General features: G+C 41.2%; 1 protein-coding gene across 1 annotated transcript; it reads right to left on the reverse strand.

Annotated features, from left to right (window-relative positions):
• Positions 1–10,223: 10,223 nt before the first annotated feature.
• On the reverse strand, positions 10,224–18,028 carry ttpa (tocopherol (alpha) transfer protein; the record flags this gene model as incomplete). The annotated part of the gene is made up of 5 exons (XM_079173863.1): positions 10,224–10,758; positions 10,882–10,992; positions 12,820–13,013; positions 15,148–15,301; positions 17,849–18,028. The coding sequence occupies 5 exons, from the start codon at positions 18,026–18,028 to the stop codon at positions 10,510–10,512; spliced, it is 888 nt and encodes a 295-aa protein (XP_079029989.1). The 3' UTR covers positions 10,224–10,509.
• Positions 18,029–22,574: the final 4,546 nt, after the last annotated feature.

Below are 22,574 nucleotides of genomic sequence, written 5' to 3' on the forward strand. Positions count from 1 at the left end.
TTTAGCACTGAAAAGGAATCAAATGTACTTCTCCTGCTTCATAAAAGACAGAACCGCCTCATCCAGCTTGGGACCGACAGTTCTTTAGACCAATGACAGACTCGCCACACACAAATAGGCGGGGCAGGTGTACTGCCAGACCAATTGACTTCGAGGGGCGTCGCGTTAATTCAACCCTGTGGATAGTCTTATCTTCGCCCCGCCCCCCTGCTCTTCTGGAACGTGGCAAGATGGTAGCTCCCCAGCTTTCTTTTTTTCTCTCCTTTCCAAACCAATTTATATTAGAATCTCAAAAACATCAATACAGAAACATCTCACAACAACAGTATATAGATTTATGAATTCCTTATTTGACCGGATTAATTACAGTAACATTCGTTAAAGCAGCAATCTTGGCCTATAGGCTGCTAATTTTTTCTTGGGATATTTCAATGTGAATGAATACATATGCATAAAACACAACTTTACATTTGATTTATATTCACAGTTTCCCTGTCAATACAGAACGAACAATGACATGGTCAGTCAGAATTGCATCACAACAGCATATACCACATTAGATACACCTTGCTAGTACCGGGTCGGACCCCCTTTGCCTTCAGAACTGCCTTAATTCTTCGTAGCATAGATTAAACAAGGTGTTGGAAACATTCCTCACAGATTTTGGTCCATATTGACATGATAGCATCACGCAGTTGCTGCAGATTTGTCAGCTACGTATCCATGATGCGAATCTCCCGTTCAACCACATCCCAAAGGTGCTCTGTTGGATTGAGATGTGGTGACTGTGGAGGCCATTGGAGTACAGTGAACTCATCGTCATGTTCAAGAAAGCAGTTTGAGATGATTTGAGCTTTGTGACATGGTGCATTATCCTGCTGGAAGTAGCCATCAGAAGATGGGTCCACTGTGGTCAAGGCATTTTGGTCCACACAACTGCCGCTCACTGGATTTTTTCTCTTTTTCGGACCATTGTATGTAAACCCTAGAGATGGTTGTGGGTGAAAATCGGTTTGAAAATCGGTTTGAACTTCAGCAAGTCGGTTGCTGCCATGTGATTGGCTGATTCGCTATTTGTGATAACAAGCAATTGAACAGGTGTGCCTAATAAAGTGTCCGGTGAGTGTATATGTGCATGGAAAAAAATACATATAAACAGAAACAAGTTTAAACACAATTTTAGCCAATAGGCCATGGTGGGGGGATCTGTGGGGTATGGTGGTGCTGTAAGGGCAGAGAAGCTCTAAGATCTCACCCCTACATATTATGTAGGGGTGAGACCATGAAGAGGTATGTAGACAAATAGAATGCTTTTGATGAACCAGTTAGGGTGCAGGAATCGGGGTGATGTGGTCTCATTTTTTGGACCTTGTTAAAAACTGGGCAGCAGCGTTTTGAATTAGCTGTATATGGTAAAAGATAGCCTAACAAAGGCCCAGATAGATGGAGTTACAGTATGTGTTTATTTATTGTGTTATAGTATTTGTAACAGCACTTTCAGCCACCTTTTACTCCAACAGCCGATTGAAAGAATATGCGGATGACTTGCTGACCAACCATCAACACCAACAGCTTCATTTAACACAGGCCTGAGACATCAATGTGTTTCGTGAACATCAATTGTAAATTCGTTGGCACCTTTACAACATTCACTACTAGATGCAGGACAAACCAAACACACGCCCTCCAACAGGCTGACCATTTGGTTATCTCACATCTGGTCAGCTCACAGACAAAACAGCCCCAGCGTGTATTATTGGGGGAGGGTGTGTGCTGTTCTCACATACTGTATGTATGGTTGAGTGATTGAGGAGAGCTTTGAATTGACCTCACCATTGTGTGTATAGTGATTGTAGTTGTGAGGAGTGATCTAATCACTGAAATGGAATGGAATCTGCATGATGGGTGTGTATGGGTGTATGTAGGGGGGTGTAAGTAGCTTCACCCACAAGTAAACTGTCATGTTGAAAGCTCCTCTTGGCTCCCTGTACAATCAATTATGTTTAAATACAATCAATCTGCAGTGGCGTATATGTTTCAGAGGAAACATAATGCCACTGTGGAAAGATTCTTTGGCAAAATGTTCTTCCACTGCATGATGTTGTTTCACCACAGTGAGGTAATTTACACGCTCGACTTTAACAACAAAGAGGCTCAAGCTTTAAGTCAGCATGGCCTTTTTTATACCTGTGGGCTAACTTATCATTAGTTTCATTATCAATCATTCTGCCAATCATTTTTTCCCTTAGTCAAATAATTCATTGGTATTTAACATTTCAGAAAATATTGAGAAGTGGCCCACAGCATGTATGGGCTCCTGCGGAGGACACCAGACAGAGACTTACAGTTCGATATGTCCTATGAATTACTTTCGATGAAAGTAGCCCTTTATTTCTATTATTGGGATTATGATGTATTTCAGATGATTAACAGATCTTCTTTGATCTCATTTGTTTGTTGTATTATGATGAAGTATATGTCAAGCTAATTCTATTTTATAGACCATATTTAAGTTACCTTTCATGGGAAATATTTGGCATGATTTAAAGGATGACTTTATGTTTCAACAAGATGTTGTAGTCTCTTTCTTGCTTTGTGTAGAACCAGGGCAATCAGAAGCAATCCCCTTTAAAATAACTTCCTGGCTAAATAAAGGAAAAAGTAATTGTAACCTTGTTTCCTGGTGGTTTGTGGCTCCAGTTAGAACATTAAATCCGTAACAAAGATCTTATGAACTGTGATATAACACAAAGAGCCAACGACATCGCACACAATCCTTCTGTTGTTCGCAGGTAGGCAGCATGATGTGTGGTGAGCCCTTAGAGCCGAGAGGAAGTTAAAGCAGCACAGACCTTCACCTTGAGGGCTCTCTATCTGCTTGGTGATGGATAGGAGCTGGGTGCAGTATCTGTAGGGCAAAGGGCAGAGTGAGACCTTTCCACAGCAAAATGGAGGGTTGTAGAAAGGAAAATGGTAGCTGCAAAAAGCATCTGGTGTGGTGGAAAGATCTTTATGGTCCTATTAAGAAGATGAAATGCTCTCATTTGGGGGCATAGTTGAGCTGAATGGCCTCTCCTGTCTGATTCACAGCGCTGTGACAATGGACTAAATTAGCCTTACACGTGCATGCAACTAGTAACAATTTCATTTGTTTGAGACATACAGAGCTGACACACCATCACCAGTCACCAACTATTGAATATAAAAAATCCATAGCTTTATGTCTCCATCTTTGCAAGGCTTGGACAGGAAATGTGTCAACCTCTCCAACTTAGCTCTGGAGATTCCTCCCTGGCACGAGAATAGGCCTATCTACAGAAAAGGCAGCAACGGGGGGGGCAGCATGTTGCCAGCTGTACGATGGTTCCAATGGACTACTGTCTGAAAAAGCACTACTCCTGCCCTCCCGCATCTTGCTCAACAGGTTATTTATTGACAGAATTATGTGATTTCCCACTTTCTCGCATTTCTGTTGTGTATGGTATGTACTCAACTAGCTGTTACTTCAACGTTTTAGTCCAAGCAACCCATTTTATTATCAAAAGAAATTAAACAAAAACCGCTGAATTGAGAATGACCAATTTTATTGAATTTTATTTGTAAGACATGATTTCTGTTGTGTTATGTGCGGATGTGGATGCGTGTGGTCTCTACCACAGGGATTGTGCAAAAGGCCTCTCCAGCCACTTGTCTCACTCCAGCAGCTCTCTTGCGCTCTCTGCTGACAGTGCACATAACATCCACTCTTTCTGGATGACCTGATTCTTTCTAAGCCCCTTTATGTATATTCAGTGCCAGCACTGGTGTAACTGTATGGCTGTTCTCCAGCCACCAGAGAGTGTGTGTGTGTGTGTGTGTGTGTGTGTGTGTGCTCTCTGTGGATCTTCACACATCAGTTTGGAGGAGAGGTTCAGGGAACGTAGCTGAATATCGGATCAGTTTGGCGGGATGAAGTTGCAATAGGAGTCCTGTCAGTCTGAAAAGTCGTCCCACTATTTCACAGCAGAGCTGTTATTTAATATATAGCTCTTGTTCATTTTCATTCTAGCTTTGTGGCCTGGTAGCCAAGCCAGGAAACATGTGCCTGTGTCTGTAAAGTACTCATGATCACACTATCCTGTTTGGCTCCAAAAGCATTTTTTATAACACAAGACACTCATCAGTTGTTGATGGGAATACACATATTGAGAAGAAAGTAATGGCAGATCAATGAAAGCAACACTACTTACTTTAACTCAATCAATACTATTGTGGTAGAATCCTTTGAGCAGTGGACGCTGTGTTTCCCAAACCTTCATCCACGTTCCCCTTTAGAAGCTAATCACTGATTCTTCCACAAATAAATGAACTTCACTGACCTGTTTCACAGCAGGAACTTGAGCTCGTCATTGTAGGAAAAGCACAGGTTTTAAAAGTAACATTAATGATGGATCTGCTCCAGTAATAATTGCAATACAACACAGTAATTAGTAAGGTTATTGGCTGTGTTTGACAAGTTAAAAAGTCTGCAGTGAGAAAGTAGATTCCCTCTGGTCTGGGGTTGGGCCCCTCTCTACTGACCTAGAGCTTGTAGACAGCAGGGCAACATGGACAAGCTTCACACACTGAGACTGAAATATAAGCTAATAAGAGATGTTAAGCATATCGAAGATAAATAAAAAGTCTTATTTTGACCTATAATAATACATCACGATTTATTTGTTGATCATATTTTATATCATAAATCTGAAAAGTAACTAGTTATCAAATAAAAGGAGTGGAGTAAAAGGTAGGTGGCAAAATGTGCCTCTGAATTGGAATGGAGTAGAAGTATAGAGTTGCAGAAAATGCAAATACCACAGAAGTACAGTACTTAAATGTAGTGCAAGAATAAAGAACAGTTAGTTATTCAAAAATAGCTTCTATGCTCTAAATTGTATCTAAGACTATTCATTTTCACTTTTTTTCTCAAGTCATTTTTGTTTTGAGGCAATCCACAAAAGGAAAAGGCTTGCTTCTTTTGGTAAAGGGTATTTGAAAAGTCATATATATGTTTATCTTATAGATATGATTCATTGCATTTCTGTAAATCCCTTTTGGATTGAAATCAAAAAGCCTTTCCTGGTAAACTAACTCCATGTTATGCTAATCTGTTCTGTTTCCATTGATTAACCAACTAAATCTCTCTGAGCTGCATGGGCTCAATCTGTGATGAATAACACTGGAATTGTATTGCTTTGAAACAATAATTGATACCTGCGTTTAAAAGGTAACAACAATGTGGGAGCTGAATAAGTGTAACTGTATCAAAACAAGGCATTAGTTCATCTTTTGTGTTCTTCTTCTTGTAATCCACTCGCGTGTCTTAAAGAAGAACCATGTGGACACAGGAAGCTGTTGATTAACGTGTAGATTTCATGAAGTCAGTTTGCATCACATCAATAGACAATACTGACAAATCAAATCCCTGCAGTCTATCAAAGCACTGAGACATTGAAACAAACAGGTTATGAAAAAAATAAACTGCATGGGACTTCATCTCACATGCACACAATGCTGTTTCACATGTGATATTTGAAATGGTTGTTTTCACATGTGCTATCTATGAAGGTCCAAAAGTCATATACAATATATTTGTTTTGTTTTTACATTGAAAGATTATTTACAAAAGATTGTGAACATTGAGTTTCTCTCCTATGTGATGTAATGCAGTGTAGAAGCCAGGCAAGCTGCAGGTCCTGCAAGTCAGTCATTTAATAATAATGAATTCAATTCAATTTATTTTGTATAGCCCCAAATCACAAATGTGCCTCAGAGGGCTTTACAATCTGTACACATGTGACATCCTCTGTCCCGGGACCCTCACATCGGAACAGGAACAACTCCCCCAAAAACCCTTTAACGTGGAGAAAAGAGGGAGAGACCTTAGAGAGAGCAACAGAGGAGGATTCTCTATCAGGATGGACAGAAGTGTGATCGATGCCAGAATGAACAACATAACAGAGTTACAACACATTCAATGCATATGATAGAAATGATTCAAATAATTGAAAGCAGAATAATGATTAAAACTAATGATAAATTATGATAAATAAAATGAGGACAGCAGCAGTGGATATAGAATCAGCATGGTCATTATTATGCATGACTTTGTAACCAATAAGTCTCCACAGATCAGCAAGGACTGTAAAGAGCCAACGTGTCTTCAGCATGTTTCTATGTCTAATGATTAACTGTTTGGGTGTGCACTTGGTCATCGTGCTGTTCAAACACAGAAAGGTTGCATTTCACCTGTTTCAGGGTGCTGTGTATGTATGGTAGATGGTGTAATGTCAGCCCAACACTGCAATGTCGTCTTAAGGGGAAGTTACTGGTTGGAGAGATGACGGAAGATCTGTTTCTGCATTCAACACCTGATGGAGACACATGGTTTTCAGTCTGTTGACAGGTCTAGTCTACAACACACAGCTTCCTAAGTAACTTTGAAAGGTCGAGAAAAATATGAATCAGAACATTTGTGAATTACACAAAAGTCAAAATGAGTTGGGGGAAGTTTCTCAGTCCATAGCTAATCCATGATAGAAGTGTTCATTCAAAGCACTGGTAAGGAAGGGAACACCCAGCCGGTGACCTATAGGTGCATTAAGCCCAGCTGTTGACTCGACCGAGCGGGGCTGATAGACATGTTTACTGACCTGCTAACACTGACCAAAGGTCTGTAGAGTGAAGCACCAAGAGAGAAACAGAGAGAGGAGGGAGGACAGTGAGACTCAAAGAAAACAAAAGGTTATGAAAGTAAACCTTAAGGCTTCATACAGCTGCTTACTGAGGGTTTTAGAACCACAATTTGAAAACAAATATACTATTGGATTATCATTTTTGATATAGTAACATGTAAACTGCATTTTAATGTTATATTTATTGTTGTTGCCAGTAGACACATGACAGACTAGGGGGGGGGGGGGGGGGGGGCATGCACATGAACCGAGGCCGCTGCGGTAGGACTGAGCCTCTGTACATGTACATGGACTCCCTCTCTACCAGCTGAGCGACCTGGTGCTCTTGCTGCACTCTACTGCTGCTGCAGTAAAGCCAATTCTAGTTATGCTGTTGGTTTTTTGTTAATCTATAAACAAGCATTGTATTTAATATGTTTATTATAGGCTTTTCAAATCTTCATCTGCAAAGTAAACAGTTAGTGCAGCTGCCAAATAAATAAAGTAAAACTAAAGAAACATTTCAGCCTTTTTCAGCTCATTGTATATTTATATCTGCAGTATGTAAAGTACACCATGATAAGATCTGCATATTTAAAAAGACTAAGTTATTTTCACATTTTGAACAACAGGTCAGATTTAGTATATCTTATCATATCTGGGAAGGACATTGACTGAAAATGTCACTAAAAGTTTGATGAGCTCTTTTGCATTGACACATTGATATACAGTATATACTGTATATACATACATACAGTATATACTATATATATATGTATATACAGTATATGTTGAGCTGAAAGGTGACTTGGCTAGCTCCATGCACCAGGTACAAAACTTGAAACACATGAAAGTGAATTGGAGCCTGTGCACGGATGCCATTTATTGACAAAGTTTTAATACCTTTATTTCATCAAGCCATTAATGTGCACACATCTTGCCTGTCTACTCATTATCAGACATACAACAACACGGGTGCTTCAAATAGTCATAAGATCTTTCAAGTTAAAAAAATTACTTTAATCATATTGTATACACCAAATTATTTAACACTTAAAAATGTGTTACCACATTAAAACTTGAGCTTTTTCTTATGTAACTTTAAAGTCAATACAATTGTATGTGCTCAGAAAGACCAAAGCACCCAAGAAATACATTCATTCTCTTTTCTGAAAATAAAAATGTAAATAAATAAACATTCTGGTATTATGAACCTATTGTAGGTTTGGCAACAATTAATACAAATAATTATAAACTCATTGTGAACAATAAAAAAAAAAAATTCACAACGCCTGGGATCTTCTGAAAAGAATGGTCCGAACATAGTCAAAGGTTTCTTGCCATAAATGAAAAGAAAGCAAACTTTTAAATGAAGTCAATGAAGATGTACTTATAAATAAATGTGTTTTTGAATCAATTAACTCAATGATATGAATGTACTGTGATGAAACACATCAATGCGGTTGGTATTATTGAAATGTCTTACCAACTTTAAAGAAATCAGCATTTCGTGGTTGAAAATGGCTCAATGTTAGGGCCAGTTCAATATATTTGAGTTTGATATACGTCTTGTCCCCCTCCACTGGCCAGGCTACGAGACAGACACACACAGGATACTAACCCTATCTAAAGGAAGTGAGGCCGTTGACAAACAGGGGGAAAGATAGAATTGGGGGCTGCGTCAAATGTTTGGACCACGATGGATTAATTAGCAATAAATGTTATTAGAGAAATTTTATTTTGTAGGATTGCATTAATGTTCTGAACTCACATCGATACTGATTCTACACACGTCTATGGCAAACTCATTTCTGTTTTTCAGTTACATTTAGAAGTAAAGTAGTTCTCATATTTTTTACCGTAAGGAATTCGGCGGCGAGGTGACGCAGCAGAGGGGACAGTAAGCAGCGAGCGACCTGAGACGGCATCCAATCACTCAATTATGCAACTTCAAAACTTGATATCATTCAAATGGGCACAGTTGTCATGTATGGGGAGATGAGCTATAATGACATGTAAACATGTTTCTTTCTGCTGTAAAGTTGGCCATTTTACATGGGGGTCGAGGGAGATTGACTAGCTGATTATCTGGGGATAGGAATGTGCTTTCCTACAAAAGTGTGTAGATGAAGCATTAAGATGGCACGGCTGGCTAGTTAGCTTGCTAAGTCCACCTTATTTTCATGCTACACTGGTTACAGAAATTGAGTGGAAGAGCGGACTGGTTGCCAGCGGTAGCGCCGGGTCTCTGCACCCCGCTGATATACTACTTCACCGGGAGGAGAGCGGACGGCTGCTCCACAGACAGAGGCGCTAGGGTTGGAGCAAGCTGAATTCAAGTTTCCACAACCACGATGCTCCGTCTCCGGAGCTGGCTTCCTCTCTCCTCCTGGCGAAATAGTCTCCCAGCGGCGAGGAGTGAGGCGGAGGGAACCCCAGGTTGTAATTGTCCCATATTGATATTTTCTAAGCTACTGTAGCTGTCATATTTGTTGACACTTCATCAATATTTTAGTCATACACAAGTGGGTGTGGTTTCATCTCTCAGGCCCTTGCCCATTTTATTCTAAATTATGCAGTGGGTGGACTTGGGTTCAGACCTGGGGTGAAGTTACACTTTAACAAAGAGAATGCTGGATGGATTGGTTTGGCTGGCTGATAAGATAAATGTCTGGATGGAGTGATGAGTTGGAGGGAAGTCAGGGTTCATGCTCATCTGCAGCGTTCCTGTCCATGAAAACACACTGTGGTGGAAACTATTTGGCCTCCAGGTATTTTTTCAAAGCATTAAACTGTCACAGTGGTGCTTAGATTGAGTTCACAGGACTTTACAGCAAGATGACTGTTTGTTTCTTGGTTCTTGTCGCTTGGTCCTCTGGTCCTCTGGCTTCAGCTGCTACACAAATCTCCTAAAAGCATTCCATCCCTGAGGTCCACAGGACAAGTGGCTGTTGGGTATTAATGAAAATAAAAAGAATCCCTACAGTAACATCTAGCAACATTCCTGCAAAAGTAAAAGAGCTGACAAAAGTATGACAGTTGACTTTGGAACCCTTAGTTTTAGTCTCAGTAACTTGAGAAAAGTTGGCTAAATTAAGCTGAACCAACTGCTAACACTGAGCAATAAGCAGTACTAGTTAGATTTCAATAAATAAATGCTTTATACGCAGATTGATATCACCTCCATGTTTGTGCTTTAAGTTCAGAAACCAATAGCTTGGCTCTGTCCAAGGTAAAAAAGATTCTCTTGTTTACACGGTCGAGCCGGTTTGTTCCACATGGAAGTTAAGAGAAATGTAAAAACAACAATTTGTAATTTAGTGACACGTTGCAACTGTTTCTTGACAAATAACACTACAAGACAATTAGTACGCTTACGAGGTCTTATCTTTTTTACTTACAGAGCCAAGCTAGCTGTTTCCTCCTAAACCTAAGCTGGGCTAACAACATCCTTCTTTAAAGTCAGTACTTAAAACACAGACTTGAAATTGACATTGACTTCTTCATGCCACTCTTGGATAGAAAGCAAATATGTACATTTCAATTAGACTTAGACAATAAGAAATGTCTCCCTTTGGTCAGATATCAATGAGCAATGTAACAGGGAAGACAGCTAACAAGCTAACATGACGCAAAACACTAGCTATCAGATGGACCAGTGCTGAAATGTTAAAAATTGCACAGACAGCTGTCTTGATGCAGCCAACATCTTGCACGGTGAGTATTTATGAGTGAAGGCCTCAGAAATGGCTGCCAGAGAGTGTTAGGTAGTTATAAATCCAAAGTCAAAATACAGCATGTGCGGTCTGAGACATCATCCCTCTAAGAGTTGCTCAGTCTCCCGTTCCTCTGAAATCAAGGCCTCCTCAGGATTAATAGTGATGTCACCTGTTGGGTGAGTGGCAATCTGCTGCAAGAGTGTCTCTGACTGAAGCAGCTGATTGGTCCACTCCTGACAGGCCCCCTCTATGCTAGGCCCCTCCCCACCATATTCTGGAGGTAGGACAGGCGGTGAGAAGAAGTCGTTTAAAGTGTCCTGGAAATCAGCACCGTGCATATGGATCTACAGTAGGGAGAGATGGAACTTGATCTTAAAAGAATGTTTAAAGGCATGTTGTAAAGAGAGTCTGAGGACAGAGATGGGTGTGCAGTGCAGTATGATCAGTGTGATAAACAGGCTGCTGACCCTCTGCTTGATCTTATCTGGCAGGAAGGGACGAATCATGGCGAAGACAGGCCGGAAGAACAATGGCTCGTTAACCAGATGGATTCCTCTAACTTTCAGTGGAAAGGAGTCCTGAACATGCAAAATCAAAAACAAGGACAGGTGTAGAAACACATTAAGCAAGCTCACTACTTGGTCAGCCAATCAGGCTTGTATAAGAATATAGCTATATATTAAATACAATAGCTAAGAACAGTCATATCAAACCCTGCAAAACATTCGTCTTCCTAGACTATGAACTCCAGACATTGTCCAGAATTTCCCTTTCACACATGTAGCACACAACAGTGGTGTTCTCCCCATAGACTGTATATAAGAAGTGGACGAAGTCACCATGATGTCACCCATTGGTTTGTGTTTTGAAGCCTTGTGTTTGCCATTTTGGCCGTTGCCATTTTGGCTTTTTGCAACCAGAATTCACACAAGAGATGAAGTTAAGTAGAGATCGGCCGATTAATAGGTTTGGCCAATTAATTGGTGCAGATATCATTGGAAATGGGCTCAGATTGTGGCTGATGGCACATCACCGTTTTACATTGAGGCTCCATACACACGATGAGGACCACTTTTACTGAAATAACTGTGCGCATGTGAGTAAGTCCAGGTAATGAAACTACCATTAAAGTGCCAGTGGTGGTGCTGGTACGCCATCAATTTGTGACAAACTTTGAGTGACGTTTTACAATGTAGACTTCTTCAAAGTTACATTTTCAGAAAGCAATTTTTCATTCAATAAAAAGTCCTCTACGGCATGATTCTTTCTGGGGACAGGGTTAGCATAACATTGGTATTTAGGTATTTTCTGACTTGTTTTGAGCGTATTTCTCCCCACAAAAGTTATCTATGTATGTGTATATGACGCAATACTATCAGTTCTTTGTCCACGAAACAAGACAGGCAGTCATGGAAAATAAATCATTCGACTGTTACTTTAACTTACATACCAATTTAACGTTCTCTCTTCCAATTAACCCAGCTACGTATTCTCTATCATGATGTGAAACATACTTTAGGATCCTCCTCACCCCGGGAATATTATATTATATATATAATATATAAGGTTACAGGGTTATTTATTGTCATTGTACAACAAGGTTGTGCAACTAAATGCAGTTTGAAGTCCCACAAAAAACACAAAATAAAACAAAATAAAACAAAACTATCATATATGGAGGGTGGAGGATGAATGAAGTAGTCTAACAGCCAGAGGAAGCAGCAGACTCCTTTGATCCTTTGTAAATTGGTCTTCTTTAATTAATGCTGAAGTCTCTTTTCTCTGAGTTGAGGCTTCCTGTTCCAGAGCCAGGAGATTTTCCAAATGAAAATGGCCAAAGAGTAAAAGAAACTTGATGCTTAAATTTACATATATCCTCGAAAAATCACATCTGTTGAACAGATCCATCTGCCTTTGATTGGTTCGGGCAAATTAAGCTCCCAGACAGAACATGGTTGAAATAAACTCTTCCTTCTTATCAAATTCTTTTCTTTCAATATAATATTTTGGCAGATCTAAAAGCTACACATTAGAATAATCAAGCCACTGTGCAACACATACAAGCACAACTATGTTTTAAAGAAAGAAAGAGTCTGACTTTAATGGTGTGTTGTTTCAGTCGTGTTCCTTACATGTGAATGGAAAGTCACAATGATGACATCCAAATGTCATTCCTGTGGTGTAACATGCAGTCATCATGTTGACACCTCAAGTTCTCCCTTTTTTGATAGAACCTGTTACAAACTGGGGGTGTCTTCTGCATAGCAATCCAAATGTTATTGTGGATGAAGACCCATATGAAGCATAGCACCATAGCACATGAAGAGTTAAGTGTCCAGTGTTATAGCACATAGTAGAAGTAGTATCTACAAGAAATCAAACCTGAAGCAAGATGTTAGGCTTACCGCGAGTACAGAGGATATCTTTCTGGCGAGGGAAGGGTTAACCTGCAGGGCGTGGCCTAAACTCCATCCCTGCAGGTCAAATATGACCTTCAGCCCCCGTCTCTGCGTCTCCATCTCAGTGGAGATGATCTCTGATGTTATCAGGCTGACTCTGAACACCTGGAAGGCCGTCCAGTCTTTTGGGTTCCACTGCCCTGCAGACAGAGAACACAGACTGTTCCTCTACTTTCATGGAGTACATTCAGTCTTTATAGGTATAGTGTGTTACATAGGTCAGTGTGAGCAGTATTCAAGGTTGGCCACTCCTCCTCAGCTCAATGAGGGAGAGAGGGCGAGAGACGATGGTCGAGCAGGCTATAGAGTCTAGTATGTAGAACAAAGCAGTGTGTCAGAGAAATAAAACTATATTTTCTGATTGTTTAACGGCGGTTAAGGTTTTAAAGTCAAATAAAGACACCCACACCACTGAACCTTTCAGCACAACCCAGAAAGGTGGGCAGGTGGAACACTGGAGCACATGCACACTTAACCCCAAATCGCTAAAGTAGGCTGTGCCTGCAGTGTATGAATGGGTATGAATGTTAGATAGAGTCCTGGTGGGCAGGTGGCAGCCTCTGCCTTTAGTGTATGAATGAGTGAATGACATGTAATTAGATACTGACACCACCGCACACTCCTAGAGGGCCACAAGTGATATGTGAATTAAATGTATATCAGTCTATACGTTGTTTTTGAGAACAGTCCTGCATATTATACTGTACCTTTAAAGGGTTGTATTAGGTACTTATCCGTCCGTAGTCATTGTTGTTCATTGGCAGTCAGACAACAACACTACGAACAGACAGGAGTAACAGACAGGAGCAAAGCAATGTATTGCAGCAAGATGTTTTTAAGACACCTCACACAGCTGCAATCAGGTGAAAACAATACATAGCCAACAAGACAGTACAGTGGTACTCCAACAATTTACCCAAATGATTGTCCACCTTCTTGCGGTTGCGTTGATGATTTTTGTATTCAGAGGAAACGTAACAAAATGATCATTGATTCAGAGTCATGTTTGAGTCCACCTGATGACTGTTAGTCCATATTCACTTTGAGCTCATTGTTGGTCTCCAACATCTCCTGAGAGAAATATCTGGCCCTTTAGCTGCTAAATGCTCCACTTTGTTCACCAGCCATCTCCAACGTGATGTCTGCCATTTGGTGCTGGACAGGTAGCGTTATCAGAGTTAGTGGGCGACTGTGGCTAAGTGGAGCAGGGCTGCCCTTCAATCAGAGGATCTGCAGTTCGACCCCCGGCCCCACTCGCCGCATGTCGGTGTGACCTTGAGCAAGACACTTAACCCCAACAATTGCTCTCGTAGCTGTGCCTACGGTGATAGAATCTGAATTGTAAGTCGCTTTGGATTAAAGCGTCAGCTAAATAACTGTAATGTAGTTATAGTTATTTTATTTTTCACTGAAAACAGCTGCCCGCTGTTCCTAGAAACAAGGTTTTGTTTCACCTCCGTTAGCTCATTGTTTTGGTTAAAGACTCATAAACTCTGGTGTCAGAGCAAGAGGACGACTCCTCCTCTGGCATTGGAGGGAAGGTTAGCCCGCTAACACGTTCGTCTCCACCTGGTGATGTGTCATGGTTTGCGTGGTGGTATTCAAATGTAACTGATCATTGGAATTATGCATTTTTATTTTTCGCATTTAGATATAAAAATAACTAGCATTTTTTATATAATCTAAGCATTTATCAGTACCTTCAAGGCCCACTACATAGGGCTCTGATCACTGGTTGAGAATAGCTGATGTAACGCATTCAAGACTGTGGGTCCATTCATAAGTCATTCTATGACGAGGGAGTGGACAAACTGGCTTAGCAAGAACATCTATGTCAAACACAGTGGAAAAGCAAATAGTGTAGAGGAAATGAAATAAATACAAAATTCATTCATAATCAATTCAAAATCCAAAGTGGGGAAGTGATACAATAGAAGACCAAATAAAGACCAAATTGAGAGAAGCAATCTAACCACGAAACGTTACCTTTGGGAACAATTTGAGCATTTTTTTGTGAACGTTAAGAATTCGAAACCACAGAGCATGTGCTTAAAATATACAGGAAATATGCAGCGGAGAGAAAAGTCATGATGACAAGGCTACACGGCCTATGACTAAAGACTTCTAGAACTCAGCAGGATATAAAACGCAACTAATACAACAAGATATATAGAACTATATATAGAGTTACATCTGTTGCTTTTTATATCCTACTGAGTTCTAGAAGTCTTTAGTCATAGGCCAACATCAACACACACACACACTCATACTGACCGATTCTGTAGATGAGCACCCTGCTGCCAGTGTGGTCCCGCTGCGGGAGGACGGCATGGTACGTGGTGTTGAGGAGGCCAATCACCGAGGAGGGAGACAGGCAGGTGCTGATCTCAGGACTCTCCCTCCGCCACCGCTGGTAGTTCAGTAAGAGCTGCAGGACACATGCAACATTCACATTTATAAGCTTTAATCGACTCAAACCATCAGAGTAAATGCTCCTTCTGCTGGAGATTAAACAGAAAATAAAGGTTGTAATAAAGGGAGTTTGCACCACGGTCAGCACCTGTCCTACACTGGTGTCTGTTCCCCCCCTCTCTCATCATAACAAGCAGATTCAAACATCTGTTTGTGTGGTAAAAGTCAGTCAGTGTGTGCATCAGTGATACAGACTGCTGAGCTTCGACCCAGTTGGGTGAGCTCCAGCTGCTTTCAAAGCAAAATAAGCAACTAAGCCGTCCTGTTGAGCCACAACCTACACTGACTCAACATGCTCAAATAAAAGAGTGCTGTGGTCAGTCTTCAAAATATTGTAGCAATAATACAGCAACATACTCTGAAGTATAATAAAGTCTCTGTAAAGTCAGTATAGTGTACGACAGACACAGGTACACCCCTGGTTCACGAGTGTTTTAAGGAGGAGCGTGTGGTTCTATCCCTCGCTCCTCCAGTGTGTGTTGGTATCCGTCAGTTGGTGTGAAAGTAAATGAGAGCGCAAGGAGACAGCAAACAAATGTACATAGCTACAGTACCAACTCGTGAGATGAATCTGTGTCCATCTGTGATATTTGTTATTAAGTTAATAAAAAGTCAACTCTATGAATAAATGTACCAGGAGATAAAATGCACTATTTAGTGTTTTAGTTGCCTAATAGGCCTTTCTGACATTTGAACAGTCACTGTAGGAAAAGCACAGGTTCTAAGCACCTTTATTTGAATTCTTCCTGACCTGAGCACAGCCTTCGACACAGTGGACTATATTATCACAATCAACCGTTTGAAAGAGCACATTTACATCAGTGAGGTGTCTCAGTATTGGTTCATCTCTTATCCGTCAAGCAGACCCGTCTAATGCTTGGCAAAGTCTCAAATCATGCGTAGAAGTGGCATTGACTACCACACGCAACTGTATGTCTGTGTTGAATCCTGGTACCACCGACGTGGCCTTTATTAGACATTGGATGTCCAAAAATGTTCTCCAGTGCTGTAATCTTTCAGAGGTAAACCTGTAGCAGAATGCTGAGTCCATGTGAAGTAATACATCTATAATGTCCTCATGTTTTGATGACAACAGCCCTGATGTGGATAGGGAAGTTCATGAAGGAGAGTAACCTGACAAGCCGGATGGTTTGAGTCACAGATCTATCTGAGAAGCGCAGGCACTTCCTAGTGTTTCGCCAGTGTAGCCTCTCCCTGTTTGTGTTCTCCTGGTCCGCTCCGTCTCCGTTAACCTGGATGATATTCTGCTGTTTTGACGCTACATGTCGTATGTGTACAGATTGTAAAGCCCTCTGAGGCAATTGATGATTTTTGGGCTATACAAAATAAATGTAATTTAATTGTGGGACTACAAACCAGAGCAGGGTTGCAAATGTAATTATATGTATTCAGTGACATTTTATTGGGCATCAACCTTGCTTTTATGTAGTTTTTGTCAAAGTGCAGTGCAGTGACAGGCGGGTCTGCACACAGCTGTTGAGGTTGCTCTGTGGGCTCATGATGCTCAGAACTTTTTGTTAGAATCCTTAGATTCTGACTCAACCACTGTAGAGTTCATGCACAGTCCAATATTACTCCATTTAGGAACTAATAGTTGTTCTAACATCACCAAAATATTTCTAACTTCATAGTCCTTCTATGAATGTATATACACGGCATGTCGGAGCTGACGTGGTACAAGGCGTAGCTGAATTGCATAAAGTGCGTGTACCAGTATTTGATTCTGCTAGTGGAGGTTAAAGCCTTGTTGAGCTTCTAGCTATATCTGTACACTGATTGGGAGCACAACAATTTCACATTACCAGTAAAAGTTGTGCATTCAAAACTTTACTTAAATAAAAGTATTCTCAGAAAGATACCTTAAATACTTAAAGGTAGTCAGTGGTTTACTATTCTATAACACAGTATGCTGTATCTGGATAAATATTCCTGCATTAATGTGTACGTTGCATTGGAACGCCTTTATATCCTGTTGGTTTAATCTGCAGCCATGCATCATATTCTAGAAGATCATGTGTTTGTAGCGTCGCTGTCCTGTTTTCAGCTGGTCCAAGGTTACTTTTGGTTTTCAAATATATTTTGGGTATTTATGAAGTAGGAGCATTTTCTCAAACCATTTAGGTACACTGAAGAAGAATTCACAATCCAACTCACCAAATGTGGAGAAGTGGTTTTCCCAGAGTATGAAAAACATCTGTAACTAACTAAAGCTGTCAGATAAATGTAGAGTAGAAGTACAGCGTGTACCTCTGATATATAACTTGTAGTAGAAGTATGAGGTAGCACAAAAATACAAGTATAGTACAAGTACCTCCAATTTGTCCGTAAGTGCAGAAGGCTTCTTGAGTAAATGTAACCATCATCACAGTAAGTACACGGTGAATGATAATGAGACATTACAGCAAACCCTTGAGAAGGTGTGAATAAAAGCACTTCAGTCCATAAACAGCCTCCACATACTTCCAGTGTGTTAGTTCGGTACCTTCAGAGAGAGCTCCTCGTCGAAGTCTCTGGCCCGCAGGAACTTGAGGAGAAACCCTTCGGAGAACGTCCTGACAGCGGACAGCTCCCCGGCCAGCAGCGCTCTCCGCCTCAGGCCGCTCACATACGGCTCGAGCAGCTCCGAGTCGTCCGGGAATTCACTGAGCTGAGCCCCGTTCATGTCGCACAAAGGTCCGGCTACATTTCACTGGCAGCGGGCTGCTGCTGCTGCTGGAGGGAGTGAGGAAAGAGACGGACCGCAAACGGAGAGAGGGGAGGGCGGAGTGTGTGTGTGGGCGTGTTTTACCAGTCTAGTGGGGACATAAATGTTACGTTGTTCATTCTGTACACCTGACATCTATCACACTTCTGTCCATCCTGATAAAGGATCCTCCTCTATTGCTCTCCCCAAGGTTTCTTCCTTTTTGGGGGAGTTTTTCCTGTTCCGATGTGAGGGTCCCGGGACAGAGGATGTCACATGTGTACATATTGTAAAGCCCTCTGAGGCACATTTGTGATTTTGGGCTATACTAAATAAATTGAATTGAATAAATCTGTTCACAGAGTCACATAGTGGGGTCTCGCCTTCCTTATGGGGGCCCGTCCCCATGACGTACATCATTGCATTTTAGGGTGAAGACTTGGTTTAAAGTTAGAATAAGTCTCTAGGAAATAAAGTCATGAAAACACGACACTGTGTGTGTGGACAAGATAATCACAGTTGGTGCAGTTACAGCTGTAGTCAGAGATGGGCAGTATTTCTATTACTTGTATTTGAAATACGTATTTCAATTACTTTTGAGTATTTTGTAATTTGTATTTGATAGGGCCGATTAAAAGTCGAACGTAATTTGTAACAAAATACTTTAGAGTGGATTAATTTTGTATTTAAAATACTCAAAATACTTTCTCCACGAATCAAAAAATAGTTCAGGAGTTCAGTCTTCAGATCTTCAAGTTCAACGGATTGTCTGTCAAGTTAAATATTTTATCTGAGTGTGACAGATGTCAACTAGCTTGATGTATAACTTATGTCTGGGTCTGGCTACATAGCCTATTATTGTATATACATGGTGATGGTTATAATATCAAGCTAGCGATCGATGCCAACATGCTAATGACGCTAGCATGCTGTCTAGGCTAGTGCATAGCCAGTGTTTAGCAAGTTAGCTTATCAGTCGAGTAGCTAGCTATAGGAAGAGGGAGATTGGGAGCTTGTATGTCGTATGTGATGAATATTTTCTTGTTGATACAAAGCCAACGTTTATGGGCTGTTAAGTACCATTAATAAATATATATATATACATAATCAATCAAGTTGTTGTCTTTTAATAGCTTTGCTTAGTTACACTGACATTCTGTGACTGTTCTTCCTTTTTGTAGGGTTCACCAGAGCTTTGTGTACATTATATAAACCTGAATGCTCTGCTATACCAAATTGTGAGAAAATGGAAAATCCAGAAAAAAGTATTTCCTATATTTTAAATACAAAATACATGTAGTTTGTTACATTTTCTGGCACCAGTATTTTGTATTTTGAATTTTGTTGTAATACATTTATTTGGGGGTATTTTGTATCAAAATACATTTTGATGTATTTTTGCCCATCTCTGACGACAACTGAGGCTCATCCACTTTGTTCTGTTATTCATCCAAGTGAAGATTGACCTCCACCAACCATCAACCACCAACCTAAACTCTAAGACTCCACCTTGTAATGTTGAAAAATATAAGAAGCATATAATAAACTAAACTGTCATGTACATCAGAAGTCATCATTCTTCATGACTTCGTAGCTCCACTGGCACCTTCATGCAGGTCTGCCAGGGACCTGCACCATGCAGGTCTACCAGGGACCTGCACCATGCAGGTCTACCAGGGACCTGCACCATGCAGGTCTGCCAGGGACCTGCATGCAGTGGTGGAAGAAGTATTAAGATATTCCTTAATGAAGTAAAAGTACAAAAACAACATGTAAAAAATACTCCATTACAAAAAAAGGCCCGCATTGAAAATCCTAATTAAGTTAAAGTACTTTAAGTATCAAAAGTAAAAAAGAATGTCCTGATTTTACTGTTGCAGTTTATTGGTAACAACTTACCTGTACAGTCAGGTAGTTTAGTGTAGAGGTTGCCAATCTAAGGTTCAGGCCCTTCCTAAGGGTCACAAGATAAATGTGAGGGGTCGAAAGGTAACTGTATAAGGAAAGGTCTGCTACAGTTCTATTCATGTGTTGCACTCGGAGTCAGTCTGAAATGTAGTAAACATAAAGTAGAACAGAATGGTACATCTGGTCACACTGGTGTGTCACTGGTGTGTCACTGCAATCTGAGGGGAGAACAATTTTCATAAACTGCACCGTTTACGTAATAAACCTGTTATAAGTAATATGGTGAATTACATTTTGCACATAATAGAGAACAAAAGCCGATCCCAGCTGACATTGGAGGGTGCAGACTGTCACAGGGCCGACGGTTAGACATCGATGACGCTGCACGTCTTTGGACTGTGAGGAGACAGTGCTAGCAAAGCGCTTTAACACTACAGGTCATCATTCACCGATGAAAGGCGCTACACCAACTACTTGACACCCATTCACACACCATAGGAACAGCTACAGGAGCAATGTGGGGTTAAGTGTCTGGCCCAAGGACACAGCGGAGCCGCCTATCCTCTGATTGTTGTCCATTGACAACTTACCTGGTGATGAGGTCCCATTTATAACTCAATACAATCTTAAGATTATACATTTGCACACAGGAACTTATTTCATTTACTATTCACAATGAGTAACTGTGATGTACTGAGACTGACGAATGTAATTGAAAGCATAAAGTGTGACGAGCGCTCCCCTACTTGAGTAAATGGACTTAAGTTACTTTCCACCACTGTTTACAGCTGTTCAGCTACGGCTGGGCCACTAAGCTGAACTAAGGGGAGCAGAGCCGCTGGGTCATTGTTATGTTGGAAAGTTAAAGGGCCAGCTCACCCATTAAAAGAACAATATCTTTTCTCTGGTGGTATCTAGCCATCAGGATAGTTTGGGTTCTATCAGACCTAGGACTGTATTCATGAAGCTTCCTAGTGCAAAGAGTTGCTCCATGGGTCAAAATTCTAAAGCAGGGGTCCCCAAACTTTTTCCTGTCAGGGCCACATCACTGAACATATCGTTTGACCTAGGGCCGCACGATTATGGGGGGGGGGGGGGGGGGGGGGGTGCTACGTGCGTGCTAGTGCGTGCTACTCACAGGTGAGCGACTGTTGCATCGTGCGCGCGGATCGGGGCGGAACACCGCCGTGCGCGATACAGAGAGCAGGGGAATTGAAAACGCGCGACCATGTAGTGACAGACATGACATGCCGGCGTGTAAATAAATTAAGCACAAGTACTCGTCCTTCAAGCTCCCGTCTCTCTGCTCTTCTACTTCTTCTACTCTTCTACTTCTACAGGGTGCGCGCATGACAGCTCTCATCTCGTTCGCCCCCTGGTGGTCGGCTGATTCAGGAAGCGTTTGATTTGATATGTAGCAGAGCACGTATCTTAAACGTCAATATTGCAGACGATCATGCTCATTTAATCGTGGCAGCCAAAATCGTGATCGCGATTAAAATTCGATTAATTGTGCAGACTGAAAAAAAATCATAATGCGTCTCTGGTATTGTTCAGGGGGCCGGACCAAATGTGGAGGCGGGCCGCATCCGGCCCGCGGGCCGTAGTTTGGGGACCACTGTTCTAAAGAAATCATAGAATTATGACTTCTTAAAAGCATTTCCCCAACAGTTAAGATCCTGGGAGAGATGAACTTTATTCACAAAGCCTCTTAGGCCTTAAGAGAGCTCCTAAGGTAACAAACTGGAGAAGAGAGGAGGACTTTAAAGTTTCTGAAGCAGAGCAGAAAATAGTGGAAAGACAAAGGATGAGAACTATTTCCTAAGCGCTGAATAACAGTGAGTTAATGAACACTACAGATCACATCATCCAGATTATGTCTGTGGTCCGTCTCATTAGAGATAACACTATAATGACAGGTATTAAAGTGATCACAACACGAAGATATTATGCAACTGTGTTTGCCGGCTTATAGATTTACAAGCTGATCAACGCCGCAACTTAACAATCATAGAAGCTGATGAAAGCGGAGTCATTCTCCCCTGTTAATAACAAATAGATTAAGTACCAAAATGACCAGGGCCCTATTCCTCGTACGTGGCTAACTGAGTTAGCCGGATAATTTTCAGGATGAGATTACATAAGTGAGGCTTTTCGGTTCCTCGAAGCAAGTTTGGAAAAATCACCATAGCAACACATCCATAAGCCTGAACCTGCTCCAGAGCAGGCTTGAGCTAGATCCGCTGGATAAGCTGCCACTCCCCCGGAAAAAAGTGTCAGCTCCCTTCCTCAGAGATCCATCGATGAGGAAGCGATATTAGTCAGATTAGCGTTTTATAGGGAGAGAGTTCTTCGAGATCGCCAAGATCCGTTATCACATCATGATGACTTCCTGTAGGAGCGCTATCGATTCTGCCGACAAGGAATCATTTATTTAAAGACCTTCTCGAGCCGTACATTGAACACCACACGCCATCTACTGTCTCAGACTGTATCACAGCCTCGCGCTGTGTAGCGAGTGGTTCATGTTTGTACAGTGTCGGTGACGCGGAGAACATCAGGAAAGCCGCTGCATGCCGTGCTGTTCATAAAGTTTATTTGGCGATTAAGAAACTTA

This window comes from Pholis gunnellus (assembly GCF_910591455.1).
Source record: "Pholis gunnellus genome assembly, chromosome: 14".
NCBI lineage: Eukaryota > Metazoa > Chordata > Actinopteri > Perciformes > Pholidae > Pholis > Pholis gunnellus.